The following is a 15,987-nucleotide window of genomic DNA, read 5'->3' on the forward strand; positions in this document are numbered from 1 at the left end:
GGTTAGCACCGCCCCATCCCGGTGCTCCTGGGCCGACGCCCCGCGCCCCCTGCCCAGGCCGCGCCCCCGACCTCGCCGCGCCCGGTGCCGCCCTCGTTTCGCTGCGCCGCCGCCCTCGCTGCGCTCCGCCGCTGCCCGGTGCCCCGGCGAGTGCAGCCCGTGCGGGGGGCGGCCGGCAGGGGGCGCTGGCGGCGGGCGGTCCGGGGCGGAGCCCACGCGCTGCCCCGCGCTCGCCGAGCCGCCGCCCTGCGCCGCCGCTGGAGCCGGTAAGGGCGGCCGGGCCGGGAGGGAGCAGGCCTGGGGCCGGGGCGGGAAACGGACAAAACGGGGTTGGGGGACCTGGCGGCAGCCGTGGCCGCGGTGGGTCGAGTAGGGCCGGGCGGAGACACGCAGCGCTGCCCCGGGCCCCGCGGCCCGGCCAGGGACCGGTGCCGTCGGACGGGACGGATGCCGCGGCCGGGCCGAGCCCTGGGGTTGCGGGGGGCTGCGGGGAGGGGCAGGGGGGCGGCCTGCGGCTCCGCATCACGGGGCCACGGCCCGAGCGGCGGGGAGAGGGGCGGCGGAGGCTCGGCGGGGCCGCTCGTTTCGGTCAGGGGGGCCCGGCAGCCGGGGTGGTGGCAGCCGGGAGCGCGGCAGCCCTGGGCGGAGCCGGGGGCCGGCCGGTGCCCGGGAGGCGCTGGCGATAGCGGGTGCGAGCGCCGCAGGGCTGGCCGGGGACGGGGTGTCGCTGGGGTGCCCTTTCCCTGGTGCCGTCCCGGGTGGGTGGGTGAAGGCAGCGCGGGGCTCCGGGGGCGGCAGGACCCGCAGGCCGTCAGGGCACGGCGCTGGCCCCGAGCGGAGCTGCGCTGTCTGTCCTCCGCAGCCGCTGATCGGGCAGCGGGGCCGGTACTGCCCGGGAGGCGCCCGGTTCACCAGAGTTTGCCCCTTTGAGGGGTCTGCTGCATCCCTGGCCCCACGGGCAGGGCGGCCACCCTCGGGGGGCAAGCTGCCAAGCGCAGAGAGCGTGCTGGGGCCCGTCCTGCCTGCGCAGGATGGGTGGGGGGTCCTGCTGCAGCGGGGGCAGCGCCAGGCCCACTGCCAGTGTACACTGAGGGCACCGTGCCGGGTCTGTCCTGGCCGCCTGCACTGTGCGACTTGCCGAGGGCAGCCCCGCACCCCCACTGGGTGCTGCAGAGCCTCCAGCAGGAAAGTACCTGCCGGGCACGGATGGCACATCCCTGCGCTGCTGGGAGCCTGGGGCAGCGTGGCCCTGGGTCTCAGTGAGGCTGCTGTTGTTGAGGGGGTCAAAAATGGAACCAGGACGCGCTCTCTGCCTGGCTGTGGCCTGGGGTGTCGGTTGATTAGAGTGGAGAAAGGGGAAGCTTGTGGACCTTTGGGGTCTCAGTTTCTTGAGCGTGATGCTGTGACAAGTTCAGCCGAGCCTGGGTCGGAGCTGGGGACCATGGCCTTTCTGCGAGATGCGGACACCCAGGTCTGGCTGGTCCTGGCGATAAGCCTGTGGATGCCCAATCTGCTTCCTGCGAGCTGCTGCAGGCGCTCGTGATGCTGAAGTCAGCTGTGAACTTCCCGTTCAGCTGTGAGTCCAGCTCTGTCCCCAGCCTTCCAGCAGTCCTCACGGTTTTCTGCAGGGTTGCCAAGGAGGGGGAACATGAGGCTCCTGTCCTTGCTCCCCAGGGAGACACCCCAGCTGAGGGGGCTGCCAGGAGCAGAGGGGCTGTGGGAAGCGATGTCCAGGTCCCCGGGCTGCCTGTGGGAAAGGGGGACAGGGAGCCCAGCCCCACAGCTGGGCCCCGTGTCTTTACGCACCCCTCCCCACAGCGAGAGCCGCGATGGACGACATCTTCACGCAGTGCCGAGAGGGCAACGCGGTGGCTGTGCGCCTCTGGCTGGACAACACCGAGAACGACCTCAACCAGGGGTGAGCAGGAGAGGACCTGGCCTGGGCTGGACCTGCCAGGGTGCTGTCGCCCACTCAGCTGCGCCACTGGCTGAGGATGCTGGACCAGGGCTGGGGCTTGTTTCCGCTCCGCTCCGTGTCCTGGGGAGGGAGTGGGATTCGGCTCCTCCCCGCCGGGAGGAAGTTACCGCATCGCTGAGGCATGAGGGCTGCACATCCTCCAGCCGCTTCCTCGCTGCGCGGTCGTGGGATGGAACGCGTCTCATCCAGCGGTCAGGCTGGGGGTGCTGGGGAGAATCGCCCTGTCCCCAGGGTGGTTGGCATGTCTGGGTGACCGCTTCTCGTGTCCCCTCTCTTGGGAGCACTGCAGCTGACATGTGGAAGCACGGTCGGGGTCTAGCAGGAGGGCTGGGAATGACCCCAGGGCCAGTTGCTGCGCAGGGTACTCATCCCCGGCCAACCTGCCCCAGATCTCTGCTCCTCACAGCACATACCCTGCTCCAGGAGCTCCTGCCGGGACCATGCGGTCCAACATGCTGCCTGCCTGCCTTTCAGGAGTGGCGTTCAGGCCAGCCACAAAGTTTAGAGCAGACATCTCCATTGCCTGTGGGCAGGTGCAGCCTTCTGCCCGCACACTGAAGATCCTTTGTTGGACCATGGCAGCATCATTCCTGAACTTGTTCTGGATGAGGGGCCTTCCCTTGGGCGCGTCTGTCAGTCCCTCCTGGGCGTCCCGGTCCCATGGGTCCTGCCTGAAGGATTGGAGGCCAGCTAGCACTTGCTGGGGCATTTTGGTCCCAGGTGCCTGTGCTGGGGTACCCCGTGACTGTGGGGGTGGTGTCAGGGGAGTAGATGGGATCTGCCATGCCGGGGAGCTGGGGGGCAGCTGGGGCTGCAGCCGCTCCCCCCTGCCAGGCCCTAAGCTCCTTTTAAGGCCTGGCTGGTCTCCTCCTCCCTTACTTGGCCAGGCACTGCCAGAGCGAGGGGGGGCCGGGGAGGGGATCCAGCTCCTGCCAGCATCTCTGTGATCCAGCCCTGGAGAAGATGAGATTTGGCCAGGGCCTCTGGGGCCCTCATGGGGATGGGAGAGACGGGGAGAATCGCTCAGCCTGTCCCCTTCACCTCCGTGGCCTGTGTGTGGGCACGCAGGGCAATACCTGCCTGGCTGTGGTGCCACAGCAGCACCCTGGCGGTGCTCGGCCCTTCTCTTGGGCCAGGGGAGGACGCAGTGGGCAGGCTGCAGCCACTCAGCAGAGCTGTCCTCGCCGCCTCCGCAGGGATGACCATGGTTTCAGCCCCTTGCACTGGGCCTGCCGCGAGGGCCGCTCCAACGTGGTCGACATGCTTATCATGCGGGGAGCACGAATCAATGTCATGAACCGCGGTGACGACACCCCGCTGCACCTGGCTGCCAGCCACGGCCACCGTGACATCGTGCAGAAGGTACCTGCCTCCCACACCCTGCCCCTTCCCCACCACCTTCCAGGCACCCACCTCATGCCTTGTGCGGCCTTGAGCAAGGACTCTGCAGCCCTCTGCCCTTTCCACCCAGGACACACTCCCCGCTGTCACCTGCCAGCTTCCTTGCCACAAGCTTACTGCATCCCCACCTCGGCACCTTGGAGCACCTGCACCCTCCCCACAAAAGCCCAGCCTCCAGTCTCAGCCCCCTCCCAACAGCAGACCTTGCCAGCACCAAGGCAGCAAAGGTGTTGCTGTTGGTGCTTCTGCCCATTCCCAGGGCAAGGTGCTGGGTGGAAGGGAACGTATTTATGAGTTTGTCCTTCTGCCCCCAGCTGATCCAGTTCAAAGCAGACATCAATGCGGTGAACGAGCACGGGAACACACCTCTACACTATGCCTGCTTCTGGGGACATGACCAAGTGGCAGAGGTGAATGGAAGCACCTGGGACACAAGCAGGAGCCCAGGGCAAGGGAGGTGGCTGAGGGAGGCACGGGGAGGGCAAGGAAGGATGAGGCAGGAGGCTGGGTGCAGTTGAAGAGGCTGAGGATACAAACTCTGCAGATGCTTACTTTCTTCTCCCTCAGGACCTGGTGGGCAACGGGGCCTTGGTCAGCATTGCAAACAAATACGGTGAGACACCCATTGACAAAGCCAAGATGCCACTGCGAGAGGTCTTGAAAGGTAGTAGGTTCTCATCCTGACCCCAGAACCTGCCTGCAGCTCCCGCACTCGGCATCACTGAGCTCTCTGCTTGGGCTACCAAACTCCTTGTCCCTCTCCAGAGCGTGCTGAGAAGCTGGGCCAGAGCCTTACCAAGATCCCCTACAAGGATACCTTCTGGAAGGGCACAACCCGCACGCGTCCCAGTAAGGGCAGAGCCTTCCTTAATGGGGCACACTGTTGAGGGGAGAGCAGAGCTCTCCTGCGCGGTAGGGTGGGCACCCCACTGGTACTGCCACCCTCTGCAGTCCCAGGTGGACATCAAGAGGAAGGTCCGTGCAGCCACAGGCTGCATCTCATCTTTTTCTTGCAGGAAACGGAACTCTTAACAAACTTGCTGGAATAGACTTCAAACAGCTGAGCTTGAGCCAAAAACTCAACGAGAACCAGTCAGGAGAGGTACACAGGGCTGTTGTCCCCTGGGACAGGGTAGCTGCACCCATGCAGACCACTGCTCTCCCCCCAGCCTCTGGCTGGCTGCAGAGCACAGAGTGGGGGCATGACAGCTTGGTGGGTTTCCACCTCCAAGTGTGAGGCTGGCCCACGCAGAGGAAAGGCACCAGCCTGGGATTGAAAGGGCAGGGTTCGCTGTCGTGCTTTGTCGTGGTTGCTCCACGTCGCTGTGGACCCATCAGTTCTGTGGGCTCTGTAGGCCCCACAGCCCTGCGCAAGGGGCCAGGAGGGGCTCAGGGACTGTGTGGCCCTCCCACAGCAACTGTCTCCATCTGCAGTTGTGGAAAGGGCGCTGGCAAGGCAACGACATTGTCATCAAAATGCTGAAAATCCGGGACTGGACAACTCGGAAGAGCCGAGACTTCAATGAGGAATACCCAAAGCTGCGGTGAGTGCTGACATCCTTCCCCAAGGTGTCTGTGGCTCTCAAGGGCAGGCATGCTCTTCTCTCCAGAGGGATACAAAATAGGTCAGGGGCAACCAGGTCTGCAGGGTCGGGTGGGAGCACTCCAGAGTGGTGCCCAGCAGCTGTGAGGAAGCCCTGGGAGGACGGCAAAGGGCAGGGGGGCAATGGGGGGGGGTGTGGGCATCACCCACTGTTCTCAGGGCTGTTGCTTCTCTTGCAGGATCTTTTCTCACCCCAATGTGCTGCCGGTGCTGGGCGCCTGCCAGTCCCCCCCAGCACCACACCCCATTGTCATCAGTCACTGGATGCCCTATGGCTCCCTCTACAACGTGTTACATGAGGGGACAAGTGAGTGCTGATGGGGTGACAGAGACAGGGTGGAGGCTAGTCTCTTCATCCTGGAGAAGTTGCCTCTCCGTGTGTTCGGGGGAGTAGCAGGGACCCCTCCAGCTGCAACACGGGGTGGGGGGGGGCCCTGAGGCGAGCTCTATCTCCAGTCTGCATGCCTTCCACACACCCCGTGTGCTGTGTGCCTGCCAACACCACCCCCTTCCCACACACACTGCAAGTGGCATGGCACCCTGCCTCGCTTGCTTACCCTCATGCCACCTGACTCCCTGCAGACTTTGTGGTGGACCAGATGCAGGCGGTGAAATTCGCCTTTGACATTGCACGGGGCATGGCCTTTCTGCACACGTTGGAGCCCCTCATTCCACGCCACCACCTCAACAGCCGCAGCATCATGGTGAGTGCCAGTGTTGCATTGCCCAGCCCCTTGTCCCACAGACTGGGGCAGGGCAGGCTCCCCTCTGACCATCCCCCTCTCCCCAGATCGATGAGGACATGACAGCACGACTCAGCATGGCCGACGTGAAGTTCTCCTTCCAGTGCCCAGGGAGGATGTACGCGCCAGCCTGGGTGGCACCAGAAGGTGAGTGCCCGGTAGCCAGCTGCCTCCTGCTGCTTGGCCCCTTCCGACCCCTTGGGCCCATTCAGCCCCCCATGCTGGCTTCCCTACAGCCTTGCAGAAGAAGCCAGAGGAAATTAACAGGCGCTCGGCTGACATGTGGAGCTTCGCAGTGCTGCTGTGGGAGCTGGTGACCCGTGAGGTGCCATTCGCAGACTTGTCCAACATGGAGATAGGCATGAAGGTGAGGAGAGGGCTGGGCAGAATGCCCCGATCCAGACAGCCAGGGCACAACAGGGCCCAAGCAGGCAGCAGGGGCAAGGCCCACTACCTGAGGAGAACCTACCCGCACTCCTGGAGGTATGGGCTCTGCCTGTCAAATGCAGGGCTGGGCCCAGATTGCTGATGTGGCCCTGCTCTCCCATGCTCCCAGGTGGCACTGGAGGGGCTACGTCCAACCATCCCACCTGGCATATCCCCACACATCTGCAAGCTGATGAAGATCTGCATGAATGAGGACCCAGCCAAGCGCCCCAAGTTTGACATGATCGTGCCCATCTTGGAGAAGATGCAGGAGAAGTAGAGAGGGAGGTGCCTCCCAGCCACCTGACGCTGCCATGCTTCCCCTCCCCACCACCCCCAAGTGCCTTCTTTAACCCCAGAGCCAAGGGGGAGCAGGGAATGCCCCCTTACCCTGAGCCAGCCATGGACACACGGTACAGACAATGCTGCCTTCTCTGGAGCTGCTCTGCAGGCTTCAGTCACTGGCACCAAATCTATGGCAGCACCTCCATCCTCCCTGGCAGCTATGGGCAGAGACTGAGCAGGAGGCCTGGCCCACCACACTGAGCATGGCTGGGCTCTGCTTCCTGCAAGGCTGGGATAGGGCTGCCGAGCCACCCTGTCCTCCTCATCCCCAGGCCCAGAGCAGCTCGCCCACTTAGCCGTCTCACAGTAGGCAACGGCCAGTCCTGGTGCCCTTCCCTGCTCAGGACGGTGGGGTGAAGCTCGCCTGTTGCGCCCAGCACCACCCCAGCTTTGCGCTTCACTCTTTATCGTTTCCATCCAGGCCACGTGGAAAAGCCGCCAGCATCTGAAATAAACATTTGTTACTAAAACTGGCTGCTATTGGAGGGGTGCGTATGTGCACAGGACATTGCCTTGCAGAAAGGGGGCAACACTGACATGGGCACTGCCCAACAGTCTGTGGAGTCCTAGGCTCAGGATCTGAGCTGCTACCACATTTTCTCTGGCGACTGCAGCAAAGAAAGCAGGTGGGCTAACAGCACCCTCCTCTCTCAAGAGAAGGGCCTGGGTTCTGTCTGCAGCACTGTTGGTGCAGGCCCCTGAGTGTTCCTCTCGAGAGACAACAGGTGTGTTTGGGAAGAAAAAAAAAAATGAAGAGCACTGGGCAGTCCTGTTAGCACTACACCCACTTCCCCCTTCAGCTTCTTGGGGCAGGGCCAAGCCCTCCTGGGAACAGTGGAAGGTGCAATTAGAACCCCACCAGTTGCGAGCCCTACAGCCAACCCCTCTCAGCACTGGCCTTTCAAAGTCACATCACCAGCTTCTGGTGCACTGAGAACAGAAGCCCTGGCAGGCCACTTGTGTGCTGTTTCACCTGTGGGCAGGGTGTTAATGTATGAGCAGGAGACAAGCTGCCTTTCCACAAAAAAACTACCCAGCTGTTTAATGGCACAGAAGCGACCCTTAAAAATTCCCAGTGACAATCCCTCAGTCTTTATGTGAAGTAATGTGGCTTTTTCACATTGATGCCATATTCCGCAAGTGCTGGTGTCAGGTCTTCCATGGTCAGCGTGTACTTCTTATCCTGAAGGGACAAGGAGGAGTGTCAGTCACAGTGTGAACAACCTCTGTTGCCAGGTATCCTTCAAAACCTTGTGGGTTTACAGTCTTCCCCCTACAAGCTGTGGTGACCTGTACAGGCAGTTTCCAGAAGCAGCTGCAAGCTGGTGTTTGGGGCACTAGCCAGATGCTAAATATCATGTGTTTAGTTTGCTGTGTGCCCTCGGCGGACAGAAAGACGCTGAGCATTACTCAAGGCCATAAATTACATCACCCTCATGAGGCCCCTGAACCACAAACAGATGACTGGGAGAATTCCCAGAAACTATCACTACACGCTTGCTACCCATTTATGTTCTTCCCCAAGCATCAGTTTTAGCTGCTGTCAGAGGGATGATGCAGGGCTAGATGGCCCTTGGTCTGATGAGGTGCAGTTACTCACACATTCCTGTGAAGCCACCAAAGTGTACACCGCAAATTCCACCGCCCTCCTCCTTTTCTTACCAGTGTTCCTTTTCCACCAGCAGAACCCCAGCTTATGAGCAAACACGTTGACCCTTCAGGAGCACAATGGATTTAAGACTTTCTACAATCCCCCTCCCCGCATTCAGTGGTGGCAAGATTAGCTTGCTACAGCTCCAGGAGAGGATGTTTCCCCTCAGCTCAGCAGCCATTCTGTCCTTCTCTCACCTTGCTTTTATTGCGGGAGCTGCCCGAGGCTGTTCCCTTCATCTTGCAGTGCTGCAGCGCATCGTTGGCAATGTCAGAAATAAACTTCTGCGCGGCCAGAGAGATCAAACGAATGCTACCCAGCAGGGAAAGAGAAGGGGGTAGTTTCAGGCAGATAGCACAGAGCACCACTAGGATTAAGGAATTCCTACAGGGGCCCCCAGCTACAGGACCCTGTGCAGGATCCCGGAGGCCACGCTCTACCACTTACATGCGCGGATCGGAAGCCTCGAAGCCTGCTCTGTTGAGGTAATAGCCCGTGACGGCATCTGGGATCTGTGAAAGAGAGAAGCTGGAGGAGCTCTGCCCCGCCGCGGCTGCCCGCGCCCCGGCACCCCCATACCGTAGGCGTGTAGTCCTCCAGCTGCATGAGGAAGTCGACCAGCGGCGTCGTGGAGACCACCGGCTTCACGTCCCCGTTGGCCGCGCTGGGTGGCACGTAGACCCCATTGGACATGGCCCCTTCGGGGGGGGCCGCAGCCACAGCTGCCGAGACGGGCACTGCGGGCACAGGGCGCTCGGTAGGCCGCAGCCACCGGGAGCAGCGCCGGCCCCCCACCCGCCACGGGCACCCGCGGGCCGGCCCCCCCGCGGCCTACGCGGCCAGTGCCAGGGTGCCAGGGCAGGCTCTCGGGCCGCTCACCCCGGGCCCCGTCCTCTGCGCTCCCTCCCCCCGGGAGCCCAGGCGCAGCTCGACCCCCTGCACCCCGCACACCCCACCCCCCCGGCTCCGCCCGCCCGCGCTCACCGGGTCCCCTCCCGCCAGCCGCGCCGCCTTCCGCTCCCCGCGCCGCACCGCCCACCGCGCCCGGGGCCGCCCCGGGAACACCGCTGCCGACGGCGGCCGGGCTGGGTTTGTTGTCGGCGGCGGGGGCGGGCGGCGCGGGGGCGGCCGGGGCCGCGGGCGCGGGGTCGGCCTCAGCGTTGCCGCTCATCGCCCGCCGCCGCGCGACACCGGTCGCCGCCTCCCCCGGCGCCTGCGCGCTCCGCCCCGCCCCATTGGCCCTGCCGCCCGCTCCGCCCCGCCCCATTGGCCCTGCCGCCCGCCTCGCCCCTTTGGCCGCGCCCCGCACGCCCCCCAGCGGCGTGGCGCGGCAGAGCACAGACGGAGGCGGGAGGGCTGCGACCCCGTGGCTTTATTGTCCGGGGCCGGGCGGATCACGGTGTCGGCAGCAGCGCCCGCAGCAGGCGGGGGAAGTTGGGGGTGCCCCAGCCAGTGACCGGGTCCCAGCCGGGGCCGGCGCAGAAGCCCTGTCCCTGCACGGTGCCGTCCAGGCAGGAGAGGTGGCAGCCCTGTGTGACCTGCGGGGGGGATGAGACCTCTGTGCGGCCGGCAGGGACCCACCGCAGGGGAGGGACACCACCGCCGAAGCCCACAGCGGGACTGGAACCCCTGGGACACACCCGTGGGTGGGCACGGGAACACCCGGGACAGCCCACGGGGCAGCGGACACCCCTGTGCAGCACTGGTACCCTCCAAACACCCCAGCAGCTCAAGAAGCCACCCCTCCCCTGCCCCTGCCCCGACACCCCTCCAACAGGAACGTGCCGCTGCCCCAAGCCTCGGGAGCGGGATGTCCGGGCCTCCCCCCAGCGCCACACAGGATAGCCACCCCAGCCCCCCCGCAGGCCCCTGCCCAGCTCACGTCGTAGAGCGCAGCGCCATGGCCCTGCTCCTGCAGCTGGTAGAGCGCGGGGTTGAGGAAGCCCAGGGGCGCAAGCCCCCGCTGCAGGCGCCGGTCGTTGATCAGTGCCACCATGCCGGCCACCACGGGCGTCGATGCCTGCCAGAGATGAGGGCGGCTCAGCACACAGCAGCCCAGCCACCACACGCCCGCATGGGGCTGTACTCCTTACCGATGTCCCCGACACCCAGGGCAGCGGGATGCGGTTGGTCACCACCCAGTAGTTGTCAGAGAGGGCAGACAGGTCAGGGTAGGCACGGCCGCTGCTGTTGTAGTAGGAACTGGGAGGCAGCTTTGAGGCCGAGTGCAAGAAGTGCCCGACTGCCGCAGCCTGTGGACAGCACAAGGAGCAGGAGGCCAGGCAGTGAGACCCTGCCTGTGTTCACCTCCCCCCCTCCTTCCCCTGCCCTGCAGCCCACCACCTCCGACCACAGCCCGTTGTCACCCCTGCCAAGCACCACACAGCACCCCCCGGCCCCAGCCACTGCCCTGGGTCTGGCAGAGCCGGCACCTCCTCACCTGGTAATCTGGCATGGGGAAGATGTTGCTGAAGCCCCCTCCACTAATGTAGTCCGTCACCTCTGCGGTCACCAGGAAAGGGTTCTTGAAGGATGTTCCTCCCACAGTGGTGACGTAGGGACTGGGGGGACAGGTGGGCATTGCAGATGGGCACGCAGTGGCACTCCACATGCCAGCCCCCTCCCAAGGAGCCGCAGAGATGCCCCCACCTCCGAGGTCTGTGAGTGTCCCCAGGCACAGCGGTGGGGCTGACCCTCAGGAATCCCCCAAAGTGGCTCAAAACCAGCTTGAGGCCACAGCTGGCCACAGGCTGGGGCTTGACGTGCCAGCAGCAGCTTTCAGCTGGCCCTGGCTGCGGGTGAGCTGCAGCAGCCAGCTCTGCACAGAGCCTCATGTCTCTGCAGAACCCCAGTTAACCTCTCCACATCTACCTTGAGGCTGGGAAGCTGGGCCGGAAAGTGTGGTTCCCACTGCGCACCCTTCTGCACCCAGCACCGTCGTCACCTGCCAAAAGAAATGGACAGGGATAACATGGCAGCATCCCAGCCACCCAGTGCTCCCCGGGGTGACCCAGAGGAAGGTCTCCCTCCACTTTCCAGGCTGGTTTCCCAGGCAGGGGACCCTCGCTGCCTAGAGGCAGAGCATCCTCATTTGGTGACCAGCACAGAGGTTCTCCGCCATGCTGGGACCCCCAGACACACCTGCACCATGCCAGCAATGGCACGAACCTGAGGCAAACAGGATGGTCAAGCCCCGGGCAGCTGCCTTCATGAACTCCACATTTATACGCTCCATGTAGGCTTGGGACAGGCTGTCCTCGTCATCCCCGTAGCTGACAGAGTGCACCCAAGGCAGCGATGACATGTTGCTGAGCAGCAGCAGCCAGGCCAGGAAGGGCTCCTGGCTCTCGTGTCTCCCTGCAGAGACAGAGTGTGTGGGGGGTTCAGCTCCTCCTAGCACACCAAGCTTGAGGAAAAAAGGGGGACAGCATAGGGGGGACCATGCCTCAACGGCACCACTAGCACCGGGCGCTGAAGGTCCTCCAGCTCCTGCCCTGCCTGCAGAGAACAGACGCACAGTACAGCCGGTTTGGAGCTCTTCTGTGAGCTCTTGCTGGCAGCACAGCTGATCTTGGGGATTGTCACAGCGGAAGGCACCAGGCTCCAGCTCTGCCAGCAGGTCTGGTGAAAGGGTCACCTTGAACCCGAGCAGGGGGTCTACACTCATCCACTCCCTCTCTCAGCATCTGTCACAGGGCTGTAGCCACCCTCAGCATCCAGGCAGCCCTCCTAAGACCCAGCCAGGCCTTGGCCCCTCTACCCGCAACAGCGGGTCCCAGACCTGTTTGCTGTACATTCCACTTCCACCTGCCAAGGTCCCTTCCTGCCCCTCACCCCTCTCCATGAGGCAGGGAGAGCCAAGCCCCAGCCACCCCTTCTCTCTCTCAGCTGCTTGAGTAACTGCCTGTCTCTGCGCCCTCCCCAAGTCACCAGCTGTGCGGGGGAGGTGCAAGTCAGTGCAGAGCTGTGCCTGCCTTCCCCATCAGGAAGGCAGAGCTGGTAGTCCTAAGGGCACTCTGCCTCCTGCTCAGCCAGTTTCTAATCTGGGACAGATGACACTGTCCTACAACACCATAGCCATATTTGTGCAGGCTATTTTGCAACCTTGTTTTCTCAAATCACATTGCTCTCCTTTATCCACTCTACCGGTTGATTCATGGGCAAGAGATCAGCTTCAACCCCAAAGAAGCAGGAAAAACTCCAGTAAAATACAGCTGCTGTGCCCTCCCTCCATGGAAAGGCAGCTGAGTGCTTTTCATTGTGTAGTCAAGCATGGAAGGCCGGGTTACGGGATACTCTAGGTGCTGAAAGTTCACACGGGCTCAAAAGCAACTGCGCACAAATCAATGGAAGATGATCACCTTTGGAGCTATCAGCAACCAGCATCAGCTCCAGCTCTGGAAGCCCACATGGTATGCTCCTGTGGTAGCTGAGAAAGCATCCCGGGGATGTACCACAGCCAGGGTGCCATTCCTGTATGCCCTCCAGGTGTCCCCCCTTAACAGACACCAGATAGACTCAGTATGGCCATTTTTCTGCAGACGGCAAGCCTTTCCCTAAACTACAAGCAGGTGTGTTGGTGCTACAGCAAGTGGGATGCACGGAAGCAGGCGACGCCGGAGGGGGATCAGTACCTGCATTGCTGAAGACCCAGGTGGAGATGTTGGCACCTGTGCTCATGATGTATTCCACATCCAGACTGGCCTCCAGCCCAGCCTTGCCCTTGCCCTGGTGTCCAACCACTTGGTCAACCTGAGAGCGGTGGCCAAAGCTGCTGCCAAAGAGCTGCATAAACTCAGCCAGGTCAGCTTGGTGGAAATACTGTTCCAAGAACTGTGGGGACAAGGAACAGACAATTTTCTTCTCCCGACTTAGAAAACTGGCTCAGCACGCGTCTGTGAAATGCTAGCCCACCAGGTGCTCCCACCGGCCACTGAGGAATCCCCACAGCTGTCATGGGACCACCAGAGCAGCCAAGTGCTGGAGAAGCACCGATGTGTGGAATTCCCACAGCCTGTGGGCCTCTGACCTGGACCGGCCCTACCAGTTACCTGGGCACAAGCCTGGCTGTTGTTTGGCAGTAGCCCAATGTCTCCTCCTGTCATGTTGTATCTCTTACGAATGATGGAAGGCGTCACACCCAGGTGGAAAGCCGCTCTCCCTTCATAGTGCTGCCTTGACTCCATTCCCTTCTTGGCCCAGGCTCTGCTTACCGCCTTTCTCTCTGCAGGGAACCGGTGCAGGCCACCCACTGGTGCACAAGCAAGCAGGAAAAGAAGCAGCTGTTAGGGCCCAGAGCTCCAGGAGGACAGTATTCCAGTCTCTTGGCTCCCTCTCCACCACCCTCAGGATTTGTGTCCAAGAGGGCTGGCCAGCAGCAGGGCTCAGGGGAGCCCATCCCCTGCAGCACCTGCCCCAAGCACTGCACAGGAGGTGGGGAAGTGCTCCCTCAGCTTCCTCACCAGTCCTCACAAGTATTCCCAGGCTGCATAGCTCAGTCTCCCCACCACCAGGCCACTACTGCAGCTTGGCACCCCTCTGCTCTCCTCATGGAACAGGTGGGGATGCCCACACAAAAGGGACTCACGGGAGCTTTTTCCACCTTGGAAGCAGCTGCATGGTCTGCAGAGACAGGCTGCACCAGAACTCTCTGCACTGAGAATCCAGGCCTGAGAGCACCAGCAAGAAACACAAGGAAAACTTTGGATGCTGCCTGTCAACATCACAGCACAGTTTGGGTCAAAGTGACCTTTAAAGGCCATTCAGCCCACACCCCCTGCAGCCAGCAGGGACATCTTCAACTAGACTAGCTTGCTCAGAGCCCCATCCAGCCGAATCCTTGAGTGCTTCCAGAGATGGAGCACCTACATCCTACCCGCAAAGCTCCTCACGGGGACCTAGGGGCAGCTGGGACCATGGCCAGAGGGCCTGCCACGCTGTCCTCTGGGACATGGAGATGGCCAGCCTGGCTGCTCAATGCTTAACCTCCCACCAGCATGTGCATGCCAGGCAGCAAGAGCTCTGCGCAGCCTCAGCTCCCCTGTGTGGGACGTACCGAAGTCAATGTGTTCAGCCAGCTCCTCGGGAACAGTGTAGGGCAGCGGGGAACGCACGATGCTGCGTTGGCCCTTCACATAGCGGTGGAACTCGGCCCCTGGCAGGAGATGCTCAGCCGTGCTGCAACACAGGGACGGCCATCGTGTGAGGAGTCATGCCGCCATCAGCATGCTTGTCCAGCAGCATGCCCATCCTCTGCCCTGCCTCCCGCACCCTTGCCACCCCTCCTGCTACTGGGAAGTCAGGTATGAGCTCTGCTTTCCACCAGCAATGCTGGCCTTGTAAGGCAAATAGCACCTTCTATGCCCAACCAATTTCCATCACCAAACCAGACCTCCGATGCTTGCAGGGTCCCCTGCAACTCTACCCCCAGCCCTTCAGTGGGGACTCTGTGGCCCCACAGAAGGCAAGAGGAGGCGTGGGGCTCGACCAAGCACCTAATGGGTACATGTGTCTTGTTTCGAGTACTCTAGATCTGTGACTCCCTCCAGCACTGGGACCCAGCACACAGGCAGCCAGCTCTTGGCTGTGGAACCCTCGAGCCCAGGCACAAATGCAGCTCAGCCCTCCATCGCCCGCACTGCCCAGCAGAGCCCTGGGGAAGGGGAAGTCGCAGCAGGCAGGGTCAGTGTCTGGCTTCTTCTGTCTTTAAGGGAGCAGCACAGCCACCACAGCAGGGCCCAGCCCCATGCAGGGCTCACCTTGCTGACATGCGGCACTCCAGGAAATCGAGGGTGGTCACACTCCTGCAGTTCTCAACACCACTGCCTTGCAGCCACTTCAGCACTGCCATGAGTGTGGCTGGGGATGGCTGGACAAGGTCCCGTACCTGCTCCAGGGACAGGTACTGGCCTGTGAAGCACAGAGAGAGTCAGAGCACCCTGTTTGCAGGCCTGATGGGGCCGGGCAGGGTTCAGGTGCGCAGTCATTACCATATCGTGGTGAGTGAGGGTCTGAGACGGCATTGACGAGCTGAGCAAGGCGCTCCATCCCTCGCTGCCGGACAGCAAAGGTCAGCTGCACTTCATGGCCAGGGTTCACACGGCCTGTATGGGTCCAGCCGGGGGGCATGCTGCGGGCACGCTGTGAGCGGCTGGTGGGCACCAGCGCCCAGTCCCATCCCACCGACCCCGGCACCTACCGGAACGGCTGGTCCCGCTCCAGGGCCAGGCCCACAGCACAGCTCCAGGCAGCGGCACACAGCGCCAGCACGGCGGGGACCCCCCAGCACCTGCAACAGGCTGTCAGCGGAGACAGGGCACCGGCGGCACCTGCCGCACCAGGGGAAACCGGGGACTGCCAGGTACCTGCCCGAGCCCCCGACGGCCCCGGGCCGGGGAGCCCCGCCTGACCCCCGAGCCCCGCCACCCCCAGGCGAGGGCGCCCCGCCCGCCCCCCGGGCCGAGCAGCCCCCTTACCCCCGCGCCATCCCGCCGCAGCGCCTCGGTCACGTGTGCGGGCGCATGAGGGGCGATCACGTGAGGAGGCCGCGGGTCACGTGGCGGGCCCGCCCCGCCCCCTCGGTGCCGGGGCTCCGCGCCGGAGGCCCGGGCGGCTGCGGCGCCGGGCGCGGCCCCGCTCGCCTCCCGCTGCGGCCCGCACTGCCGCGGCCCGGTCAGCCCCGTCCTTCTCCCGGCCGCCCGCCGGCGTTCTGGGTCCGCTCCCGCGGCAGCCCGGTGGGGCGGCCCGGACGGGAGGTGCAGCCTCGGCTGCTGCCCCGGGCCGAGCGTCCGTATAGGGCTGGTGGCCCCGCGGGGGTGCTGAGTTGGGGGCAGTGGTCCCA

At 63.3% G+C, this 15,987-nt stretch overlaps 3 protein-coding genes across 6 annotated transcripts; 1 reads left to right on the top strand and 2 right to left on the bottom strand.

Moving 5' to 3' along the window:
• Positions 1-7: 7 nt before the first annotated feature.
• Positions 8-6,969, top strand: ILK (integrin linked kinase). 4 transcript variants are annotated; one of them, XM_055701657.1, is made up of 13 exons: positions 42-266; positions 1,819-1,918; positions 3,175-3,340; positions 3,694-3,789; positions 3,947-4,043; positions 4,145-4,228; positions 4,396-4,481; positions 4,814-4,923; positions 5,162-5,289; positions 5,565-5,686; positions 5,773-5,872; positions 5,962-6,092; positions 6,282-6,969. In XM_055701657.1, exons 2-13 carry the CDS (start codon positions 1,830-1,832, stop codon positions 6,429-6,431), a joined length of 1,359 nt encoding a protein of 452 aa, XP_055557632.1. In that variant the 5' UTR covers positions 42-266; positions 1,819-1,829; the 3' UTR covers positions 6,432-6,969. The 4 variants fall into 4 exon arrangements, with proteins under 4 accessions (XP_055557634.1, XP_055557632.1, XP_005444863.3 ...); XM_005444806.4 differs by lacking the exon at positions 42-266 and adding an exon at positions 1,134-1,576; XM_055701659.1 differs by lacking the exon at positions 1,819-1,918 and having other exon boundaries at positions 8-266.
• Positions 6,970-7,507: 538 nt separating this feature from the next.
• On the bottom strand, positions 7,508-9,429 carry TAF10 (TATA-box binding protein associated factor 10). The gene is made up of 5 exons (XM_055701660.1): positions 9,132-9,429; positions 8,727-8,884; positions 8,595-8,659; positions 8,345-8,459; positions 7,508-7,679 (listed from the first exon to the last, which is right to left on the bottom strand). Exons 1-5 carry the CDS (start codon positions 9,412-9,414, stop codon positions 7,590-7,592), a joined length of 711 nt encoding a protein of 236 aa, XP_055557635.1. The 5' UTR covers positions 9,415-9,429; the 3' UTR covers positions 7,508-7,589.
• Positions 9,430-9,501: 72 nt separating this feature from the next.
• Positions 9,502-15,741, bottom strand: TPP1 (tripeptidyl peptidase 1). Its single transcript, XM_055701656.1, has 13 exons — positions 15,623-15,741; positions 15,346-15,435; positions 15,137-15,276; positions 14,906-15,056; positions 14,203-14,324; positions 13,199-13,398; positions 12,782-12,980; positions 11,316-11,504; positions 11,019-11,091; positions 10,588-10,708; positions 10,241-10,399; positions 10,030-10,167; positions 9,502-9,685 (listed from the first exon to the last, which is right to left on the bottom strand). The coding sequence occupies exons 1-13, from the start codon at positions 15,631-15,633 to the stop codon at positions 9,542-9,544; spliced, it is 1,737 nt and encodes a 578-aa protein (XP_055557631.1). The 5' UTR covers positions 15,634-15,741; the 3' UTR covers positions 9,502-9,541.
• Positions 15,742-15,987: the final 246 nt, after the last annotated feature.

The sequence above is a fragment of the Falco cherrug genome, chromosome 2, assembly GCF_023634085.1.
Source record: "Falco cherrug isolate bFalChe1 chromosome 2, bFalChe1.pri, whole genome shotgun sequence".
NCBI classification, from domain to species: Eukaryota; Metazoa; Chordata; class Aves; order Falconiformes; family Falconidae; genus Falco; species Falco cherrug.

Excerpts from the sequence above, each read along its gene's own strand:
- ILK (XM_005444806.4), top strand. The coding sequence starts at position 1,543 with ATGCTGAAGTCAGCTGTGAACTTCCCGTTCAGCT. Across the intron at positions 1,919-3,174 it reads GAGAACGACCTCAACCAGGG|GGATGACCATGGTTTCAGCC; the intron begins GTGAGCAGGAGA and ends CCGCCTCCGCAG. Across the intron at positions 5,290-5,564 it reads CGTGTTACATGAGGGGACAA|ACTTTGTGGTGGACCAGATG; the intron begins GTGAGTGCTGAT and ends GACTCCCTGCAG.
- TPP1 (XM_055701656.1), bottom strand. Across the intron at positions 10,709-11,018 it reads CCCAGCTTCCCAGCCTCAAG|TCCCTACGTCACCACTGTGG; the intron begins GTAGATGTGGAG and ends CTGTCCCCCCAG. Across the intron at positions 10,168-10,240 it reads CCTGGGTGTCGGGGACATCG|GCATCGACGCCCGTGGTGGC; the intron begins GTAAGGAGTACA and ends CATCTCTGGCAG.
- TAF10 (XM_055701660.1), bottom strand. The coding sequence starts at position 9,414 with ATGGGGCGGGGCGGAGCGGGCGGCAGGGCCAATGGGGCGGGGCGGAGC. Across the intron at positions 8,885-9,131 it reads GGCTGGCGGGAGGGGACCCG|TGCCCGTCTCGGCAGCTGTG; the intron begins GTGAGCGCGGGC and ends CTGTGCCCGCAG. Across the intron at positions 8,660-8,726 it reads TGGAGGACTACACGCCTACG|ATCCCAGATGCCGTCACGGG; the intron begins GTATGGGGGTGC and ends TCTCTTTCACAG.